Source organism: Heteronotia binoei, chromosome 3 (genome assembly GCF_032191835.1).
Source record: "Heteronotia binoei isolate CCM8104 ecotype False Entrance Well chromosome 3, APGP_CSIRO_Hbin_v1, whole genome shotgun sequence".
NCBI classification, from domain to species: Eukaryota; Metazoa; Chordata; class Lepidosauria; order Squamata; family Gekkonidae; genus Heteronotia; species Heteronotia binoei.
The window spans coordinates 71,214,285-71,236,546 of NC_083225.1; the positions used below are offsets into that span (position 1 = coordinate 71,214,285).

Consider the following 22,262-nt stretch of genomic DNA (forward strand, 5'->3'; position numbering starts at 1 on the left):
AATCAAATAAGCATATATTGATGGGGAGAACAGTACCTTTATGAAGCTTCATGTCCAAAGTGGGGAGAAGACTGCAAGACTGATAGATCAGACTTTCAAAAAGGGATTTCGAGGCAACAGTACCTCAAAAAGAGCCAGACGCCCAGATTACTGGTCTGAATGGACAGATAGTAACAATCATGCGACCAGGAGAAAGTCTAGTGCAGAGTCTTACACCCATACACCATAATCAACACAGTGCTTTGTTTGAAGTCCACAGTCCAACTGCATTTCAGTTTTAGCATACAATACAATGTAAGGATTACCACCATGCTGCACAAACACTTTTTAAAGATTATGAAGCTGAATATGGAATTGGTTAGTAGATCTTGCTTAATCTTCTTATATTTAGAATGGCATTATCCCTTACAGAGCCAATTTGGTGTAGTGGTTAAGTTCATGGACTCTTATCTGGGAGAACTGGGTTTGAATCCCCACTCCTCCACTTGCAGCTGCTGGAATGGCCTTGGGTTAGCCATAGCTCTCTCGGGAGTTGTCCTTGAAAAAGGCAGCTGCTGTGAGAGCCCTTTCAGCCCCACCCACCTCACAAGCTTGTCTGTTGTGGGGGGAGAAGATATAGGAGATTGTAAGCCACTCTGAGGTTCTTGATTCAGAGAGAAGGGAGGGGTATAAATCTGCAATTCTTTTTTCCTAACTTAATTTTGAAATTGACCAATTTTGCTTGTGCTAGAATTATTAAGTGATCTTGCACATCTACAATTCACAGATCAGTGGTTTTAACAACAAAGGTTTTAACAACAAAATGTTAAGTATAGCACTAAATACAATAATCTGTTTTGAGTGTGAGCCTTCATAAGAAAGGCTCACTATAAGTAACATTTTTTTTAAAAAAAGTCAGTACAATGGATATGTCTTTTCTCAGCTTCTGATATGTTAAAATGTAAGGCTAGTTCTCATATTACTATTCTTATACAAATGGATTCTGGATTTTATATAGAAATATTATCCACATTTAAAAATTAGTTGGGTCTTATGAACTTCAAACATAAGCTGCTTGTCAAAGTGGATCTTTCAGTTCTGCTTCTCATGCCCATGCACTGTTACCTTCAAAACCCAGTGCTGGGGGGTTGGGGAACAAAGTAAGGGGTAAGTTGCCAACTCAACAGTAGGGAAATCCTGGAGAATTTGAGGTTGAAGCCTGATCAGGGCAGGATTTGGAGAGTGGAGAGATCTCTTGTAGTCCACCCTTCAAAGCAGTCATTTTCTTTGGGGACTGATTTCTGTCATTTTGAGATAAGTTATAGTTCTCGGAGATCTCCAGGCATCTTTCGTAAGGGGAGAGAAGTTGGTGAAATTACCTGCCAACACCCTCATCAATGGCAGAAAAAACTTCATGGAGCAACCTTTCTGTTCCTGGACAAGAAGCAGTTTCACTGTCCAGTCCCTCTCACTTACCGTATATACTCGAGTATAAGCCGACCCGAATATAAGCCGAGGCTTCTAATTTTACCCCAAAAATCTGGGAAAACTTATTGACTCGAGTATAAGCCGAGAGTGGGAAACGCAGCAGTTACTGGTAAACCTATGGTACCTTTCATATACCCTATACAGTGAATTGTTTTACTTCGTGGCTGGTGCTCCCGCGGCTCCCGCCTATGCACCAAACCCAAAAGATGTTTTCCTGAATAAAACAGCTGCTTTGGAGGCTGGACTCTATGGCATTATTATAAACCACTGGGGTCCCCTCCCCAAACTCCAGGAATCTCCCATCTCAGTTCCCTATAAATGAAACTAAATTTTTAGGCTGAAACTCTCCTCCCTAGCTTTAAGTTCTGAATCCGGTTCAGGCTAGATAGGTAGATTTCCTGTTCTTTTTATACATGTTCAGCGTGCTCCCCACCTTTCCCCAGACTTGCCTGCCAGCTCCAACGCCCGCAGCAGAGACTTTTCGGAACTGAAAGCAAGCACTCTAGACATGTGCAGAAGCCCTCTTGCTCGCCCGCCCTGCAGGGTGGCGCTTGGTCGCCGCTTCACTCACCCCAGGCCAGGAACTGCTGCACGTTCCGCTCCCACCGCAGGGGGGGTGCCGCTGCATTCCTGGTGGACGCACAGCAGCAGGTCGAGGAGCGCCTCCAGCCCCGGGTCGCCTGCGGTCCCCTCGCCCGGCCGCGCCGACAGCAACTCCCGCAACCCGGCCAGGCGCCGCTCCACTGGGCTGCACATGATCCTCCGCTCGCCAAAGCCGCCGCAGGAGCAGTTGCGGCGAGGGAGCGAGGAGGCTGCCGTCGAGGCAGAAGGAAGACGAGGAAGAAACGACGACGGCGCCCGGCCAGCCCGAGCCAGATCTGCCGCCTCCAGCACCTGAGGAGCCACTGCGAACAGGGGTCCAGCCAGGAGCGGCTGCGGCTGGGAAGGGTCGGCGGCCGGTTCCGCCGATGGTCCCCGGCAGGGAGGACCCCGCCAGCCCCCGCGGGTGGCGCCAGAGGAGCCGGGTGACGAGGAGGCGGTGACCAGAGGGCCGGAGAAGCGAGCTCGGCCATGGGGCCCTCTTCCGCAGCGAGACGATGTGCGGGGGCCCCCCAGACACCCCAGACCTGGGGCAACCCGCCCTCCCCGCCCCCCCTCCCTACACCACTGACTCGAGTATAAGCCGAGGAGGGGGGTTTTCTGCCCAAAATTTGGGCAGAAAAACTAGGCTTATACTCGAGTATATACCTTCTATGCAACCTGATACTTAAGTCCACAGGGCTCCCTTGTCCCCCAGAGTTGACTTTTTATTGGCTTATCATGGAGCTTCTATGAGAAGAGGAAGGTAAGCATCTGGATCAACCCCAATTCCTGCACTGAGAATTTACAATAAACTGTGGTTTGTTTAGACATCTCTGGGTAGTCTATCATAAGAACATAAGAGAAGCCATGTTGGATCAGGCCAATGGCCCATCAAGTCCAACACTCTGTGTCACACAGTGGCCAATTTTTTTTTATTTATATATATATACACACACACACTGTGGCTAATAGCCACTGATGGACCTTTGCTCCATATTTTTATCCAATCCCCTCTTGAAGCTTGGCTATGCTTGTAACCGCCACCACCTCCTGTGGCAGTGAATTCCACATGTTAATCACCCTTTGGGTAAAGAAGTACTTCCTTTTATCCGTTTTAACCTGACTGCTCAGCAATTTCATCAAATGCCCACGAGTTCTTGTATTGTGAGAAAGGGAGAAAAGTACTTCTTTCTCTACTTTCTCCATCCCATGCATTATCTTGTAAACCTCTTATCATGTCACCCCGCAGTCGACGTTTCTCCAAGCTAAAGAGCCCCAAGCATTTCAACCTTTCTTCATAGGGAAAGTGTTCCAACCCTTTAATCATTCTAGTTGCTCTTTTCTGGACTTTCTCCAATGCTATAATATCCTTTTTGAGGTGTGGCGACCACAACTGCACACAGTACTCCAAATGAGACCGCACCATCGATTTATACAGGTGCATTATGATACTGGCTGATTTGTTATCAATTCCCTTCCTAATAATTCCCAGCATGGCATTGGCCATCTTTATTGCAATCGCACACTGTCTTGACATTTTCAATTAGTTAACTACCATGACCCCAAGATCTCTCTCTTGGTCAGTCTCTGCCAGTTCACACCCCATCAACTTGTATTTGTAGCTAGGATTCTTGGCCCCAATGTGTATTACTTTGCACATTGAACCTCATCTGCCACGTTGACGCCCACTCACCCAGCCGCAACAGATCCCTTTGGAGTTCCTCACAATCCTCTCTGGTTCTCACCACCCTGAACAATTTTGTGTCATCTGCAAACTTGGCCACTTCACTGCTCACTCCCAACTCCAAATCATTTATGAACAAGTTAAAGAGCATGGGACCCAGTACCGAGCCCTGCGGAACCCCACTGCTTACCGTCCTCCACTGCAAAGACTGCCCTTTTATACTCACTCTCTGCTTCCTATTACTCAGCCAGTTTTTGATCCACAAGAGGATCTATCCTTTTACTCCATGACTCTCAAGCTTTCTAAGGAGCCTTTGATGAGGAACTTTATCAAAAGCTTTCTGGAAATCAAGGTAAACATCTATTGGGTCTCCTTTGTCCACATGTTTGTTCACCCCCTCAAAGAAATGTAACAGGTTAGTGAGGCAAGATCTTCCCTTATAGAACCCATGCTAAGTCTTCCTCAATAACCCGTGTTCATTAATGTGCCTACTCATTCTGTCCTTGATAATGGTTTCTACCAACTTTCCCGGTATTGAAGTCAGACTGACTGGCCTGTAATTTCCCGGATCTCCTCTGGAAACCTTTTTAAAGATGAGGGTGACATTTGCTACCTTCCAGTCCTCAGGAACGGAGGCAGATTTCAATGAAAGATTACATATTTTTGTCAGGAGATCCACAAGTTCAACTTTGAGTTCTTTCAGAACTCTTGGATGTATGCCATCTGGACCTGGTGAGTTATTAGTTTTTAATTCGTCTATCAGTTGTAGGACCTCCTCTTTTGTCACCTCAAACTGACTCGGGTCTTTCAACACCCCTTCCAAAATTAGTGGTTCTGGAGCGGGCAACACTTCTCATCTTCCACAGTGAAGACGGAGGCAAAAAATGCATTCAGCTTCTCAGCCATTTCCCTATCCTCCTTCAGTAATCCTTTGACCCCTTGGTCATCCAAGGGCCCCACTGCCTCCCTGGGCTGGTTTCCTGCTTCTAATATATTTGAAGAAATTTTTATTGTTGGTCTTTATGTTTTTTGCAATATGCTCCTCATAGTCCCTTTTTGCCTGCCTGATCACAGTCTTGCATTTGATTTGCCGCAGCCTGTGTTCCCTTTTATTAATCTCACTTGGACTAGCTTTCCACCGTTTAAAGGAGTCCTTCTTACCTTTTACAGCTTCCATTACTTTGTTGGTTAATCATGCATGCCTTTTCTTATACCTGTTTGTGCCTTTCCTAACGCGTGATATATATTTTATCTGAGCTTCTAGGATTGTAGTTTTCATAGCCTCCAAGCTTCCCCAAGGGTTTTGACCATATTTACCATTACTTTCAGTTTCCTCTTCACATGCCTCATCTTAGAGAATTTACCCCTTTTAAAGTTAAACGTGGTTGTGCTGGTCTTTTGGGGCAACTCCCTATTTATACAAATGGTGAAATCAATAACGTTATGGTCACTGCTTCCAAGCAGCGCAATCACTTTTACATCTCTCACCAAGTCTTGGGCGTTACTTAGGACCAAATCCAGGATCGCCCCACCCCTGGAAGGTTCTGAGACCATCTGCTCCATAGCACAGTCATTGAGAGCATCTAGAAACTCAATCTCTTTCTCTCGACCAGAACACATATTGACCCAATCAATCAATCAACCTTTAATGGCATGTAAAAACAGGTTAAAAGAACAATGGGTTGAAAAACAGAAAATAGGTTAAAATACTGGACATCAGGATTAAAGTACATTTACATAAGATCACAGTTAAATGGGACAACAAAACTGTTCCTTGTCTTGACGAATCATTTTGGCCCAGTACAGAAATAAGGCAGTGTTTACAGTTATGTCAGGAGTAACATCCTTCAAAAGAAACTGGACCTTATCTGGATCAGCCAGACCCATCTTATTTAAAAGAATAGGATCCAAAAATCGACCACGAATACTTAGATAAAAGGGACAATACAGGAGAATATGTGAAATGGTTTCAATAGATCCAGACTTACATGGACATAGTCTGGCCGGATAGGGTATGTTGTGATATCTACCATATATTGACCCAATCATTCTGTGGGTAGTTAAAATCATCTATTATGACACAGTTTTTACGTTTAGCCACTATCTTTAATCCTTCCATCATATTATAATCATCCTCTATCTTTTTATTTGGTGGGTGACAACAAACGCCCATAGTTAAATTTCCTTTTGGGCCCATAGTTAAATTTCCTATTTCAACCCAATGCATTTCTAGAACGGAATCTAATTCTCTGACCTCAGTCTTACTGGACCGTATATTCTCTCTGACATACAGAGCCACCCCACCTCCAACCCTTCCCTCCCTATCCTTCCGATATAACATATCCAGGAATCACCATGTCCCACTGATTCTCCTCATTCCACCAAGTTTCTGTAATTCCCACAATGTCTATGTTTTATCCCAACACTAAACATTCCAATTCACCAAAGAATTCAGGTTTTCACGGCTGGTAACATCATTAGGGTTTGTAGAATCTTTCGGGATCAAGTGCCGTGTTCTACTGGAGAAAGTTTTCCTTCCAAACGTTTCATTCTCAGCTGTGGAGAACATCCTCAGTGGCATTGCAGCCTGCTCCGGCTGCAATGCCACTGAGGATGTTCTCCGCAGCTGAGAACGAAACGTCTGGAAGGAAAACTTTCTCCAGTAGAACACGGCACTTGATCCCAAAAGATTCTACAAACCCTAATTCCAATTCACCAATTTTACTTCGAACACTTCTAGCATTTGCATACAAACATCTATAATTTCCCAGGCAAGCTAGGCCCGCAACCTTCCTCCTGCCACCTCGAGACTTTGGCTGACAGTCCATACTGTTTGTCACCATCACAGTGGACAACTCTGATCCATTACCCAGTAGAAAAGTAACAGCTAACTCTTCATCTCTTTGAGATGAGTCCTCCCAAACCAGAGACATTTCATCTCCTGTCGGCTTTCCCCCAAGATTTAGTTTAAAAACTGCTCTGCCACCTTTTTGATTTTAAGCACCAGCAGCCTGGTTCCATCTGGGGACAGGTGGAGACCATCTCTTTTGTACAGCTCCCGTTTGTTCCAGAAAGCATCCCAGTGCCTAACAAACTTAAACCCTTCCTCCTTACACCATCATCTCATCCACACATTAAGACTTCTGATTTGTGCCTGTCTCTCCTGCCCTGCACGTGGAACAAGTAGCACTTCTGAGAAGGCTACCTTGGAGGTCCTGGCCTTAAGTCTCCTGCCTAGCAGCCTAAATTTTTCCTCCAGGACCTCACAACTGCATTTCCCCACATCGTTGGTGCCAACATGCACCACGACCACTGGCTCCTCCCCAGCCCTGTCTATCAGCCTATCTACTACACGCATAATGTCCGCTACCTTCGCACCAGGCAGGCAAGTCACCATACGGTCAGTACGTGGTTTTGCCACCCAGCTGTCTACTTGCCTAAGGATCGAATCACCAACTACCAAGACTCCACCTCTCTCCTTGCCCAGGGATGGTTCTTTGGTGCGGAAGGATTCCCGCTCACCAACTGAAGAAGAGGTCCCTTCTGAGGGTGCAGTCCCCTTATCCTCAGCATGGTGCCCTGTTCCCTTTCGACCCTCACGCTCCCTGGCAGCAACAGGGCTGCCACGTTCAGAGTGGGGCTCATCTAATACACCCCCGAGAGTCTTCCCCGAGTGCCTGATTGTCTCTACTTCTCCAGGGCAGTCACCTCGGCCTCAAGGGTACAAACTCGTTCCCTGAGGACCAGGAGCTCTTTGCATCGAGCACACACCCAAGACTTCTGTCCTGTGGGCAGATAGTCATACATGTGACACAGTGCAAAGCACTGGAAAAGCCCCCACCCCCCTGCTGGCATTCTACCTTCATGATAGCTTTTTTTATTTTAAATATACAGTCCTCTTTAAATGATGTTTATTTAAGTGGCTCCCCATCACAGGGTCAACTTACCTTATTGGGAGAACAAGGAAATTAGGGATCTGGGTTCCTTGTCCTTACAGAGCCCCCAGGCCAAGAGCCCTTCGGCTCGCGCCTTTGGCAAGGCGCAGCTTAAAATGCAAAGAGGGTGGGGAGCACTGCCACTCTTAAGCAATCAGCAACAATCACTTTCAATCACCTTCAGCCCACTCAACCAAACAAACAGTATTTTCCCAGCTACCACAACTCAGCTGTCTCAGCTTATCTCAGAGCCGCTCTGCTCTGCTCTCCATCAGACCTCTCTGAGATGTGCTCAGCCTTTGGCAAGGCGCAGCTTAAAATGCAAAGAGGGTGGGAGCACTGCCACTTTTAAGTAATCAGCAGCAATCACTTTCAATCACCTTCACCTTCAGCCCACTCAACCAAACAAACAGCAGTTCCCCAGCTACCACAACTCAGCTGTCTCAGCTTATCTCAGAGCTGCTCTGCTCTGCTCTCCCTCAGACCTCCCTGAGATGTATATCAAATGTATCTTTTGTTCATAAAAATCCCAGTCAGTTTGCTGCTTGCCTCCTTTTCTACCTTTGGGCAGAATACCAGATGCTACCTTGATCCTTCTTTCATTGCCAGGCCGCTATCAAGTCTCACCAGGTATAAAGCTTGTTTTCTGTTGGCCTGCTGAAATAAATGGGAAAGATGGGAAAGGGGAGATGCCTGGAAAAACCAGGCTTCATCCTCCAAGCTTTTAACTAAATGTCATCAGTGTCTCTACCCTATTCTGTCTAGTTACTTCACTGCATTCCAAGCCTTTACTCTGAAGTATAATAGATTTATCTATAGATCACACTTTCCCTTTCACCATATCACCAAATTCACTAACCATATTTTCTGTCAGAAAATAAGGCTTTTCAATAAGCACATGAACAGGTCACTTGATTCACTTTCTCCCCAGTGGGGGCCTAAAGTATTTTACATTATTCTCAGACTCTCTATTTTACCCTCACAACAACTCTGTCAGGTAGATCAGGCTGAGAGAAAGTGATTGGCCCAAGGTCACCCTGCAGATTTCTCTGACAGAAGGGATTTGAACCTGGGTCTCCTGGTCAGGCTGTCTAACTATCCCACCACAGTGAACCTGGGGCTGGTCTCAAACACCTTCCCTCCCTCCTCTTGGCAGATTCTCTCTGGAACATCTGGCCAAAGTACAAAGGTCAAATGGTAACAAGTTGCTTAGGCAACTTGTGTAGTGGCCACTGCCAGACCTGGTAGAGGCTGCTTCTGGGTTCAGGTGAGTCATGTGGTATTTTGTCATCTGGTGACTGTCAGTGTGTCATGCAAAGTGCATGGTAACAGTTTGCCTATTGATTACTGTTGACCTGGCCCCAATGAACCCTCCCCTGGGGTTGGGTGGGTGGGAGGCTTGTCCCCTCCCTCTTCCTTTGAATAACAGAAAGCAAGGTTTAAAGGCTGGCAAAATATTGTTGTGGTTGCCTAGCAACCCCCACAATGGTCCCTAATATCTCAGATGGTATTCATTTCTAAAAGGTGCAGGCACAATGTGTTATTTTCCAATGTATTTTTTGCCAGAATACTCCTGAACAGAATACTCCTGAACAGACTGGTGCCCACCATTGCAGAAGAACTCCTCCCAGAGAGCCAGTGCGGCTTCAGAGCTAACAGGAGCACCACCGACATGGTATTTGTTCTCAGGCAGCTCCAAGAGAAATGCAGGGAACAGAACAAGGCTCTGTATGTGACTTTTGTCGACCTTACCAAAGCTTTCGATACCGTTAGCAGGAAAGGCCTGTGGCAAATCTTGGAACGTTTAGGATGTCCCCCAAGGTTCCTCAGCATGATCATCCAGCTACACGAAGACCAGCGAGGCCAAGTCAGACACTGCAACGACCTCTCGGAGCCCTTCCCAATAGGCACAGGTGTAAAGCAAGGCTGCGTTCTCGCGCCAACGATCTTCTTTAGCATGATGCTTCAAAGAGCCGCAGTAGATCTAGATGAGGACGATGGTGTCTACATCCGCTATCGCACCGATGGCAGCCTGTTCAACCTGAGGCGACTAAAGGCACACTCCAAGACAATGGAAAAACTCATCCGAGAGCTACTGTTTGCTGATGATGCTGCACTCGTCTCCCACTCGGTATCAGCTCTGCAGCATATGACGTCCTGCTTTGCAGAGGCTGCCAAGCTATTCGGCCTAGAAGTTAGTCTGAAGAAGACAGAAGTTCTCCACCAGCCTGCACCCCAGGAAGATTATCACCCTCCCTGCATCACTGTGGGTGAATCAGTTCTGAAGACAGTCCAGCAGTTCAGCTACCTGGGGTGCATCATCTCCTCAGATGCCAAGATCGACAAGGAGATTGACAACAGGCTGGCAAAGGCAAACCGTGCATTTGGCCGACTGCACAAAAGAGTGTGGAGCAACAAGCATCTGAAAAAAGGCACAAAGATCAATGTTTACAAAGCGGTTGTGATGACAACCCTCATCTATGGCTCCGAATCGTGGGTTTTATACCGTCATCACCTGCGACTCCTTGAGCGCTTTCATCAGCGCTGCCTTCGCACCATCCTCAACATCCACTGGAGTGACTTTGTGACCAACACTGAAGTCCTCAAGCGGGCAGAGGTTACCAGCATCAAGGCACTGCTGTTGAAGACGCAGCTGCGCTGGGCAGGGCATATTTCTAGGATGGAAAACCACCGCCTTCCCAAGATTGCCCTGTATGGCGAACTCTCCACCGGCCATCGAAATAGAGGGGCACCAAAGAAGAGGTACAAGGACTCCTTGAAGAAATCCCTTAGCACCTGTCACATCAACCATCACCAGTGGTCTGACCTAGCCTCAGATCGCAAAGCATGGAGGCACACCATCCACCAGGCTGTCTCTTCCTTTGAGAACACACGCATAGCTGGTCTTGAGGACAAAAGGAGATTGAGGAAGAATCGCACTGCTACAGGACCAACCCTAAATCAGACTTTTCCCTGCAGCCGCTGTGGCCGGACCTGCCTGTCCCACATTGGTCTTGTCAGCCACCAGCGAGCCTGCAGCAAACGTGGACTATTGCACCCTTCTTAAATCTTCGTTCGCGAAGCCAAGCCGAGAGAGAGAGATTTTTTCTTTCAATTTCAGATATTTCTGCAAACCTTGGACTTTTTTCAGGTTTCTAGAAAGATCTGGCCTTTCTATTTATGGGTCCAGTCTCTGGTTTAAGTATCCACAGATGAGGCCATCTTGAGAATTTGATTATAGTAAAATATACAACACAATCCAGGTAACTGGTTTCTGTAGCAGTTCAAATACTATTAAAGAAGCAGGAACACAGTTTTTGTTTAATATGCATATCTATAAGTTATCCCAGGAGCTGTTGTCAGGATTTATAAACTTTCTCTTCTATACCTCTGCATTCTTTCTTTACATAAGCAGGAAGAGAATATAGTGAAATTGGCTAGTTCTTCATATTGATTTTATTTATTTGTATGTTTGCTGACAACTTTTTCACATCGTGTATGTTTGTTGGGGATCAGAATTTAAATACTAGCCATTTGCTTGAGTAACCCATTATTTTCCCCTACAGTGCTCCTCCCTACATATTTTGGTTATTTTAGCTGTTGTATACTAATACTAGAATCCAAAAGGTACCTATTAGTTATCTGGAAGCAAATCCCATCATGGTATTAAGTGGAACAGCCTGTGCATAGTGTTATAGACCTAAGACAATAGAGTCCACAAATGTCACTCAAGCTGTTGCTGGAAACAATCTGAGGAAGAAAAAAAACTTATGCCCATTAGCAGTGCTTTCACAGTTAAAGTTGCAATAGTAACTTCCTGTTCATTGTTTATTTCTTTCAGGCACAGTTGACCAAGCATTGCTGTTATGCAACATTTACTCTCTACACAAACTGCTGGGGGGGTATAATAGCAGTGTTTGGATTGCATCTATTGTCTTTATGATTCTCTAACGAAATGCCCTTCTTTGACATGTGTATTGGTAGGAAGGCTTGCCTATAACAAGAGCCCTTTGCCTTCAACCTGTCCCAATTTTGTGGGGACAATTTTGAATCTGTCTAGATTTTAAAGAAGCAGCTATGTAGTTGCTGTTTCTGCTTGGCATGCTAATGGCAGAGCTGAAGTCAAGGAAGCAGGTCTATGTATAAATATGAATATATATGTATGTGTGTGAGAGTGTGTGTGTATAAAGATAATCATTGATCTCCTAGAGCAGGGGTGGCCAACGGTAGCTCTCCAGATGTTTTTTTGCCTACAGCTCCCATCAGCCCCAGCCATTGGCCATGCTGGCTGGGGCTGATGGGAGTTGTAGGGGGAAAACATCTGGCGAGCTACCGTTGGCCACCCCTGCCCTAGAGGGAAGCAAATAAACTGGCATAAAATGTATTCTTAAAAATGCAACTGCTGATTTTTCCCCTCCCCCAAATATTAATGTTAAATGCAAATTAGATTCTTTTAATATTTATTAGTTTCCTCTGCCTTTCCTAACCCACTGAATTTGTGGAATAATCTAGGAAGCTACATCTGAATTTGTATTTATACTTCACTTTGCTCCCCAGTAAGGACCAAAAGTGGCTTACATCATTTTACTCTCCTTTATTTTTATCCCTACAACAGCCCTGTTAAGTAGGGGGAGGCTAATGGTGCGTGACTGGCCCAAGGTCACCCAGCAAGCCTCCATAGCAGAGTGGGGATTTGAACCTGATTCCCACCAGTCCCAGTTCAACACACTAACCACCATACTGCACTGGCAAGAGTGGAGAATGGAAGGCAGGAAAATTTGGGAGAAGTTGTTGGTTTGGCCTTCTACCTGTTCATGGATAGACTGCATATATGAAAAATAGACATTAAAATGTCCACTTCCACTGTGCTAGTAATTTTTTTTCATATCACCACTTATCTTTATTTTGCAAATGGAGCTGCTAAAACATGGGAGGTGGTGTTTAAAGGAAAAAAGAAGATAATGTATGTATGGAAGAAAGGGTTTGTGGCTCGATCCCTATGATATAATCCAGAGCTTTATAGAATCATAAGAGTTGGAAGGGACCTCTAGGGTCATCAACCCCCTGCACAATCTGGGAAACTGATAAATTCCCTCCCCCCCCCCCAAAAAAAGTTCACAGGATCCGCATTGGTGTCAGATGGCCATCCAGCCTCTGTTTAAAAACCAGAAAAGAGCCAGAAACTCTTTTGATTTAATTTCAACCCATTTGTTCTGGTCATACCTTCTGGGGGCACAGAAAACAATTCTACACCATTTTCTATATGACTTCCCTTCAAATACTTGAAGATGGTGATCATATCACCTCTCAGCCACCTCCTCTCCAGGCTAAATATGCCCAGCTCCTACATTCTTCCTGCCTGCCTGCCTGCCTGTCTGCTCAGAGGTAGAGTTCTTGCCTTTGTAAGGGGGAGGGTGCAAGATTGGCAAAGGAGTTTTTATCCAGAGTTGCTGGAAGGCAAGGATGAAAACAGGATGGCTGGAGATCAACAAATATGTGTTTTCTAATTGTTGTTTGACATTAGAGAAAGGATTAGAGATTAACAGAAGAGAGGTGCTGAAACTTAAATGTGTATTGGAGATAACGCTGTCACTCTGAACCCTGATTCTTAATTCAGAGTATTTAAAGGCAGAGAGCTAAAGCTGCTCAGTGGAAAAGAGAACACACATAACCATTCCTATTCATTGTTGTTTCTGCTAATTCATTATTTTGGATTTACTAACTGATCTTGGGTTAATTACTGTGTTACTGCCTCTCATCTATAAAATGGAACTGGTGCTTTCTAATACAATATGATGCATATGTTTTTCATGTATTTGACTCCCCTTGCAAACTGTGGCTTGCCTCATTGCTTACTCCTGTGGCTTGCCTCATTGCTACCTACTCCACTGTACTTTTAGTAGCCAATTTCTTCTTACGAAGTTGGCTTATATTGGCCCCAGTGTTATCCACTAGACCCTAGTCTGGAATCTATGAAATGCTGGGGAGTATGAAACTCTTAGAGGAAGGGAATTCAGTACTGTATGCCTCTGTATACTCATATGCCCTTCTTTTTGTTTGTTTCTCTGTGGGATCCCATTCACAGGTGAGAGGAGGTCTTTTAGTGTCAGGGGTTTAGAAGAGAGAGATAGAGATAGAGAGAGAGAGAATGTTACCGTAATTATTTACTTATGGGAGGAGGTGATTCCGTGATCTCTCTGGCATAGGGGAGGGATGAACTACTCTTGACACTAAAGCTTTTGAAAATCAAGCTTAATCCTGTCTGCAAAGCCCTGTCCTATCTCTTGGTCATCATAGGAGTTGATGGAATGATAGGAACTGATTTTTATATAGATAATCCCGTTTGTGTATTGATTACTTGCATATTGTTTACAGATGGAGCAAGAATCTGAGATGGAATTGCATTTGCCAACTACCAGAGCCTCATCACAGGTAGAAGAAAGCAGCCCAGTAAAAAAGGTAAAGCCAGGACATCCATTCTTCTTCAAATAAAGTTGATTTATTCCCCACTATAAAGTGGTCTTTAGATAGTTCTATCTGGTTCTCTCCTTCTGAAGTTTTTGACACTAGAAAGAACTTCATGGCTGTACTTTATGATTTCTTGCACAAATGTAGTTGTTGATTTCAGTAGCACCATTTGGATTCCAGATGCTTTACAATCTGAAATGTAGGTTCTGTTATTAGAGAGAGTCTGACTGTGTTCATGAGCATCCCCAAAACAGTGGCTACTCTTCCCCGAGAGTTCTTGCCTCTGTAGACCACAGCATGAAGTCCGAATACAAGGAATCTTTCCTGGTACAAACCAGAAACACCTAGTGCTTGCTCATTTGTCCTACTATAGACTAGTTTGTATATGTTTCCTTATTTAACCCCCAGATTTTGTTTTGCTTCCACTACATAGAATTTGAAAGGGAGAACAGGAGTTGAATTCAATACTGGGAGAAAGGCTGTTTGTTTGAGATCCCATGACAGACCTAAGAGACTTTGAGAGGTTAATTAAGAAAGGTTAAACATGTCTGGAGAATAAATTATTGCATGATGATATATTTGGAAAGACTAAGATGACTTGTGAGAAATTGTGGATACCCCTGATCACAATATCAAATCAAAATGGCTTAATAAAATTGGCATCCATTCAATGCCCAGTAGCATGTTTGTTGTTTAGTGACTGTCATTTGCCTTTTCCTTAGCTAAAATGCAGCCGATGCTTGCTACCTCTGCACTATAGTACCTAAGAAAGTGATGGGAACTTCAACTGGTTGTTACAAAGCAACAGTGTGAAAAGATTTAGAAGAGTAGGTGGACTGAGGATAGCAAACATTAGCATGAACAGGGGAAACTCAGTTTTGAGACGTAATTCGTGATTCTAATGCCTGCCTCTTTCAAGTTAAGAGGATGTGAACTGATATTGAGCTTGCAGAAGAGAGATCAGAACCTTAGATACATCAAACATATTCAATGCTTATGGTCTTAAATAACTTGATTTTTTTAATACAGAAAATTCCTGTTGCTACTTAATTATTTTCCAGGAAATTAGTGTTGCAAGTCCCTTCATGTTAATGTCATTATTCTACATATTTTAATTGTACCACTTCTTTCAAAGTGATAAATATTAAAAATAATGAATAAAGCTTGAAAATGCACATAATAGCATAAGGTATGTGTGAATGAGAGAGTGTTGGTTAGAATGTGATCACATCATGAGAAATATCCTCTAGGTCCCTGTAAAAGAGTCATAAGCCCATTCTACACAGTGACTTTCACAGATGCATTTTCTGAGAAAAGTACCATGTTTTGCCAGGTAGATGCATTCTGTACATTTGATACCCATACAGTTAGAAGCACAACTTCAAAGGAAGGCATCTCGACAGCATACAATAAACACGCAACAACTTCAGGTTTACCACACCAATCCAAATCAAAAGGAAGGGCTTTCACTGCACAAGCCTTTATGAGATGTGTTATTTCTGTTGCCTCTTTTGAGCCTGTCTTGCAGCAGGTTTTCTCTGAGTACCACTCTGGCTTTGTTCCATTGTTGTTGTTGTTTTCCTTATTGCAATGAACCATAGCTTGTTCTAAGTTTTAAATCAGCACTGGGATGTTGTTGCATTTGAAAACAGACTCTAGTAAGAACCATGTCTATGTCAAGGCCTACTGAAATAAGCAGGACTTAATTGTATAAATTGCATAACTCTTGTTCACAGTGATGGATTGGCAGAAAATAATTTTCTGGTAGTTGATACTAGTAAATGCTGTTGGTCATGACTTGTGGATAGACATTTGGAAGAAACAAGTCCTCCCCACAAGCCTAGGAGAACATTGTAACAGAAGAAGAAAAATACTGCAGTAAAACCTTCTGAAATGGAATCTAACAGATCATCAAGAATAAGCTTTTTCATTTTTTTTTCTTCACAGGAGGTTTTGCTTACTCAGCCACCCTCAAAACCAGTTCGCAGGAAATTCCGACCTGAAGGCCAGATGCTAGAAAATCAGGAGCTTTCTCCCACCAGAAATCTAGCATCTTCCTTGGCTACCATCAAGCCCCTCCATTCAGTTCCAAAGTAAAGAGGCATCTTTTGGGTTACATCACATGAAACTGGGAGAGGATTTGGGCCTTGTGATAGTATAGAATGACTTTCACATACCTCTAAAGAGGTGGCATGGGAAAGAGTTGCACTCTCTTTTACTGTGCTTTATATCCAAACTAGGAAATAGACAAGCACAGGATATGAAAATAGCACACACAACTTGCTTGGCTACTTCATAAAAACACAAGCTAGGTAAGTAGAATTATTTTTAAAAGAGGCCATTTATGGCTTTTTGTAAAGGGTTAGCAGCTCTTAAAGCAGCTCTTGCTTGTGCTACAGAGAGCCATTACAAGAATACCTGGGCCTTTCAAAATATCCTTCTGTAGGGACTAAATTAAGCAGCAATCTGTAGATAAAGGTTAATCTGTGGCATGGATGTGGATGGAAGATCCTAGTCTCTGGTAGGAGATTGAATAGAGGAACTCAGTATCCCTCCCAGTCTCTTTGTCCATTATTTTCAGTTGTTAAAGAAAACTTTCTTAGAGCCCATACAGTACAATACAGAAATAGCTTCCTGTATACTGAATATATTAGAAAACAAATAGTTTTCCAATGCATGCAGAAGCCTAAAAAGTAATGATGCAAGCCACACCCTCCTGAAGTATGTATTTTCTGGCTTGGAACTCTCTCCAAGATTCTTCAAGGATCTGCAAGTGGAACAGAGTTGCTTCAGGAGCTGGGGTGACTCTTCCAAAACAGGCACTGTTTACCATTAGCATAACAAGTTAGTCTTATTTTGAGATAGCTAGTGGTCAAATAGGTACCTACTGTTTTTTCTTCTCCGCCAGAGTATTGGAGGAGGTGAGAGAGAGGAAAGAAGAGACTTGAGGGAGGCATTCAGGATCAGCATTGAGGTTGTGCTTCAGAGATCAAGTTGTCAACTCTGTTTTAGAGGGGGAAAGCTAACTGAATTTTTATGTGAGCTCCTTTCTGCTGTTTTAGAATAATGCATCTGTCTTGGATCACATTGTCATTTAAGAGCTGCTAACCCTTTACAAAAAGCCATAAATGGCCTCTTTTAAAAATAATTCTGCTTACCTAGCTTGTGTTCCCCCCCTCCATTTTTCCTGCTTCTTGATTTTCTTTAAAGATGAAAATTGCTAACACATTTGCTTCTTAAAAGTAGAACAGATGGGTGTACAAAGTCCACTGGATCATCTGCAGGAAGATCTGTTTCAGTTTGTGAAATCATAATTTAGGGTTAACTTGCATGTTATAAAGAAGCCAAGAAAGGAAAAGTGCAAGTGAATAGCACCTCTACTTTCCTTCCTGCTGCATTGAAACGGAAATAATAGCACCAAAGATAAACAAAAATAAAGTACAGCAGACATGATATCCACATAAAGGTTAAACTTTAAAGGGACTGCAATAGAAATCCCCGCACACAACTGAGAGAGTACATTTCTCCCACCTCTCCATTGTTTTTCGGATCTACGCTGAATATATCTGGGATTTTGGGGGGGGGGGGGGATTTTTTTTTATTTTCCCAAAAAATCCCAGGTATCTTTGGGATGCCAAAAGAGACTTCCAAAATACTGATAAGGGTTTATCTGAATGCACGCCTCCTACTATAAACTGCAGGTGGAAAATAATTTTTGGAATATTCTGTGCAAAAAGCTGCCTGCAAACAGGAAATGAGTTCAGCTAGCAAATGAGGATGATAGAAGCTTTTTCCATGCTGTGCTAGTTTTCTGTCTGCACCAAATTTCTTTCAAAAAAAATATGCAGGAATATTCATAGTCTGAATCCATCTCCTAGGGTTCAGATGTCTGTTGCATTCTGACACCTCATTCTCCAGGATAGATAGACCAGACCTGAATCTCAGTTACTTGATACTTGTCCTTGGGCAAGAGGAACAGCTGGGGAATTAACAAAATAGAGAATTAGGGGGTAGAAAGAGAATTTTCTTTTCGTTTTGATTCCTCCTCAGTCATTCATGTTTTTATATACTAGCAACAATGAACTATGTTGGAATGAACTCCCAGACAGATCCTCCTTTTCCCTTGCATGTCCCTCCTGAAAACATCCCAATATTCAGAGAACTGTCAGAAACAAATACCAGTATTGCATGGGGTTTTGTAGCACAGCTGTTGATGGGGCTCCCTAGATGGGAGCACATTCAGCCTGTGCTGAAAGAACTGCACTGGCTGCCTATTGTGTTCAGAGTCTGTTTCAAGGTGTTGGTTATTCCCTTTAACGTCCTTTAGGGTCGCGGCCTGCCTATCTACGGGACCGCCTTTCTCCACATGTTCCCCAGAGAGCACTGCATTCAGGGACACAAAATCTATTGTCCATCCCCGGACCAAAGGAAGCCAGGCTATGCTCCACACAGGCTAGGGCTTTTTCAGTGGCCAGAAATGTGGAATGCCCTCCCAGAGGCCATAAGGGCCCTGCAGGATCTTTCACAATTCTGCAGGGCCTGTAAAACTGAACTGTTTTGACAGGCCTTCGACACCTGAATCCGGCAAAGAATCACCACCTCTCGTTGCTGAGGAGCTATGAATATCATGGTATCACTAACAGAAAAAAGAAAGATCCCGCCATATCAAAATTGTATAGTTTTAAATTGTATTATATAATTGATAGTTAGCCGCCCTGAGTCTGCTTGCGGAGAGGGCGAGATATAAACTTAAAGAAAGTAAATAAATAAATAAATATTTAAAACCTGGATAGCCCAGGTTAGTTCAGTCTTGGAAGCTAAACAGGGTCGGCCCTGGTTAGTAAATACAGAAGTTTTCTGGGACAATAATGCCCCTCTTTTGAGAGTTCTGAGTTGGAAGGCAGGATAAACAAGTATGTGACAACTCTGTTGGATTAGGTGTGGCAGATTGATCCAAAAGAAGTTGACTACATTATATTGTGTAATGTTATATATTACTTCCACTAAAAAGTTTGATCAGAGAATCTCCTTGCAATTGATCTTAAGGAAGACTCCTGTAAAATAGGATTAGTCTATAGCAAGTTCAGGTTTTAAACAGATGCTTCAACTCCATTGTTAAATGCCAATAAAGAGACATCTTCCCCAAATCTTTTTTCCTTTCAGATTACTAACCAATAAATTAAATAGTATACATTTGTTTTCATTAGTCCTCATTTATATTCACAGCAGCTTCCTCATGTTAATTTTTATCATTCTTTTAAATCTTAAAAATCAGTATCATATGTCCTTATGTCAATAAACAGGACAGCCCTGTTGACTGAAGGTGGTTTGTCTTGCAGACAATCTTCAAAACAGAAGAAAGCTATTCAGACAGCTATTCGTAAAAACAAAGAAGCTAATGCGGTGCTTGCTAGGTTAAACAGTGAACTTCAGCAACAGCTAAAGGTAAGGAATGCACATTAATCAATGGAAGACTTCCATATTTAAATAAGTATCATTGAGCCTGCTTAATATTCAGAAGTAGGCCTCATTTTGGTGCAGGGTGGATGTTACTAGAACACTTCTTTCATTGATTTCAGTAAAGTTAGATTGGTGTCACTCTGCTTAGAATTGCACTGTATTGCAATCCTGATACACCTAAGAAACCAAGATTTGGAGAAGCAGTCTGTTATATTTATGCAAAAAAAATTATGTATTTACTACAGAATTGTTGTATCAGCAGAATTCATAACCCCCCAGCTTCAAAATACATTAATTTTTGTTTGTCCCCATATTATAATTGTTTTGCATCTTTTGCATTCTCTAGGAAGTTCATAAAGAACGTACTGCCTTGGAAACCCAGTTGGAGCAGCTCCGACCTGTGACTGTCTTATGACAGTCTATAATAGAACCTTTATGCACCAAGAGACTGTATCAACATCACATATTGTCATAATGTTTTTGCTAAGGCAACACCATGGAGGAAAAATGATGACCAGATTTCTTTTGCATTTCTTGCACCAGTTTATCTTGCAGGTGGGAAAAGATACACATTCTGAATGTCAAACCCTATGCCTATGATATCAAACAGTTCCTCCATTGATCCTTTAGGAATGCAACAGTTGAAAGTCATCTCTCTCTCATTACTATTTTGTTATTTATTTCAGCTATGTTTGATTTATATGCATGTGTTTTGGAGGGACCAATCTTCCAGGAAATTTGTTCGTATTTTAATTCATACTGGAAAGTCATTCCTTAGATGTCTGTAGTTTTTCAAGGTCTCTCTAGTTTTAGGATAACTGTATGTCGCATCTGCAGAAATTTGTATTCTTTATGTACCTTACTGATGACACATAGGTGTAATGCACCAGCCTCATTTTGAAAGTGTAACACACGCATTCTTTCTTCTAAAAGCTTTCACTATTCACTGGCTCCCTGCCTATGTCATCAATCAGTGCACCTAAGCCCTTCTGCTTCAGTTGCCATTGGCACTCCTTTGGTGTTGGTAGGAATGGGGTGCCACAAGCTGCACCATATGGATTGCGACACTTTGTTGCTGTTCTAATCAGATGCAAGTTTGCATGTTTAATCACCAGCACATCTGTCCCTGTAGCTAAGTTCATAGGGTTCATCTGTTTGCACTAGCATGTGCAGTGCCCTGACACTGGTGTTCATTTTTTGCTCTCCATGCTGTTGCAGTAATCAAGTCCAGGGCATATGCTACCATTGATAGAGAACATCCTCCCCTTATAAGTGATGCTATGGAGTCCCTAAGCATACTGATACAATTGTGTTCTCTATCAGCATGGCTGGCTTTGTCAGTTGTGCCCTCAGTCTTTTATATTTTACTGACTAAATGCTATCAAGTAATGCAAAATTTAAATCCAAAACATAGATACCTACTGATTATTACAATTGCATTTTTGATTGCTTGTCTTGTAAGATACAACCAGCAGGGAAAGTTAGCAGCAAGCATTCCCCCTATGCTGCCTGTTTGTCAGTAAAACTTGACTTATTTACTTGAAAAACTGTACTTGGTTTATGTCCTGAAAACATCAGTGAAGTCCCCATATAATTTTATTTCCACTTGGGACTAATAGTTCTAGCTTTGTTACCATGGTGACTGTCTTGGTCATCTTTCCAGTTCAGCTTAGCTTAGGAAATCCTACTGAACTCAGTATGACTTCATTTCAATAAACAGACATAAAGATATGTCTAAATATTGCCTTAATAGCATGTCTAACAGTCTAGATTGCACCCAAAATAATGTTCTTTGATTTGCATATGGAGAGTACTCTGACAATAGGAAAAGAGATATTCTGAGGGAAAGGACATACAGAATAAGTTTTTACCATTAGCAGTCTTATCATGTATACAGTTTAGCTTTTTGGATAGGTTATTCTGCATCATCACAAAACGTAGCAAGAATTTCACAATCTGTAATTTCCCCTTTCCTTAAAATGTTCCACATTTTACTATTCTTATACAGCAAGTATAATTCCAGAAATTAGAAGACCTTACTAATTACTACTAGATAGGCAAAGATATCCTTTGAGAATCAATGTTTTAGTTTTTTATATAGCAAAAGTCTTTAATTGTTTTGATAAAAAATCATTACTTGTGATTAAATTTAATAATGAGATTAAATGTTTTAAAATAGACTCAAACATCTCAATCTAATGTTGCAAAAATTGTGCATCTTTTCTTCAATAGCGAATAAATCCTAATAGGCTAGGTCAGGGGTGGAATTCTAGCAGGAGCTCCTTTGCATATTAGGCCACACACCCCTTATGTAGCCAATCCTAGTATGGCTACAGACTGAACTATAGGGACTTCCTTAGGAATACAGCATTTATTACTGGTGCACTACCAGATTTGAAGTTTGTATAAAGTTTCTCAGAGCAGTGTAGTGTGAACATCATCAATACAAATATTTAAAGTTGACAAGAAACAATGTATTGGCTAGTGTTTATAAAATTTATTTGAAGAAGTATCTGAAAGTATAAAAGAAATCTATCTGAAATAACCCATTAAATCTGTTTTGAAGTCTGGTATATAAAAATCACATGTTGGGTATCTTTAGTCTACTTCCAATGATTCTCTGCAGTAAGTACCAAAAATAATGATGACCTGTGACAATATGAAGT

The 22,262-nt window shown here is 42.6% G+C and overlaps 1 protein-coding gene across 4 annotated transcripts in view; it reads left to right on the forward strand.

The window, feature by feature from the left end:
- REPS2 (RALBP1 associated Eps domain containing 2) overlaps positions 1-21,776 on the forward strand; it is a 155,791-nt gene extending 134,015 nt beyond the window's left edge. For 3 of the 4 annotated variants that reach the window (XM_060234022.1, XM_060234023.1, XM_060234024.1), the window contains 4 exons: positions 14,044-14,127; positions 16,084-16,229; positions 19,476-19,581; positions 19,943-21,776. In XM_060234022.1, the coding sequence (XP_060090005.1) occupies positions 14,044-14,127; positions 16,084-16,229; positions 19,476-19,581; positions 19,943-20,011 (405 nt within the window). In that variant the 3' untranslated portion in view covers positions 20,012-21,776. Of the gene's footprint in view, positions 1-14,043; positions 14,128-16,083; positions 16,230-19,475; positions 19,582-19,942 lie in introns of those variants that run through there. The other variant, XR_009555183.1, reaches the window with a different exon arrangement.
- Positions 21,777-22,262: the final 486 nt, after the last annotated feature.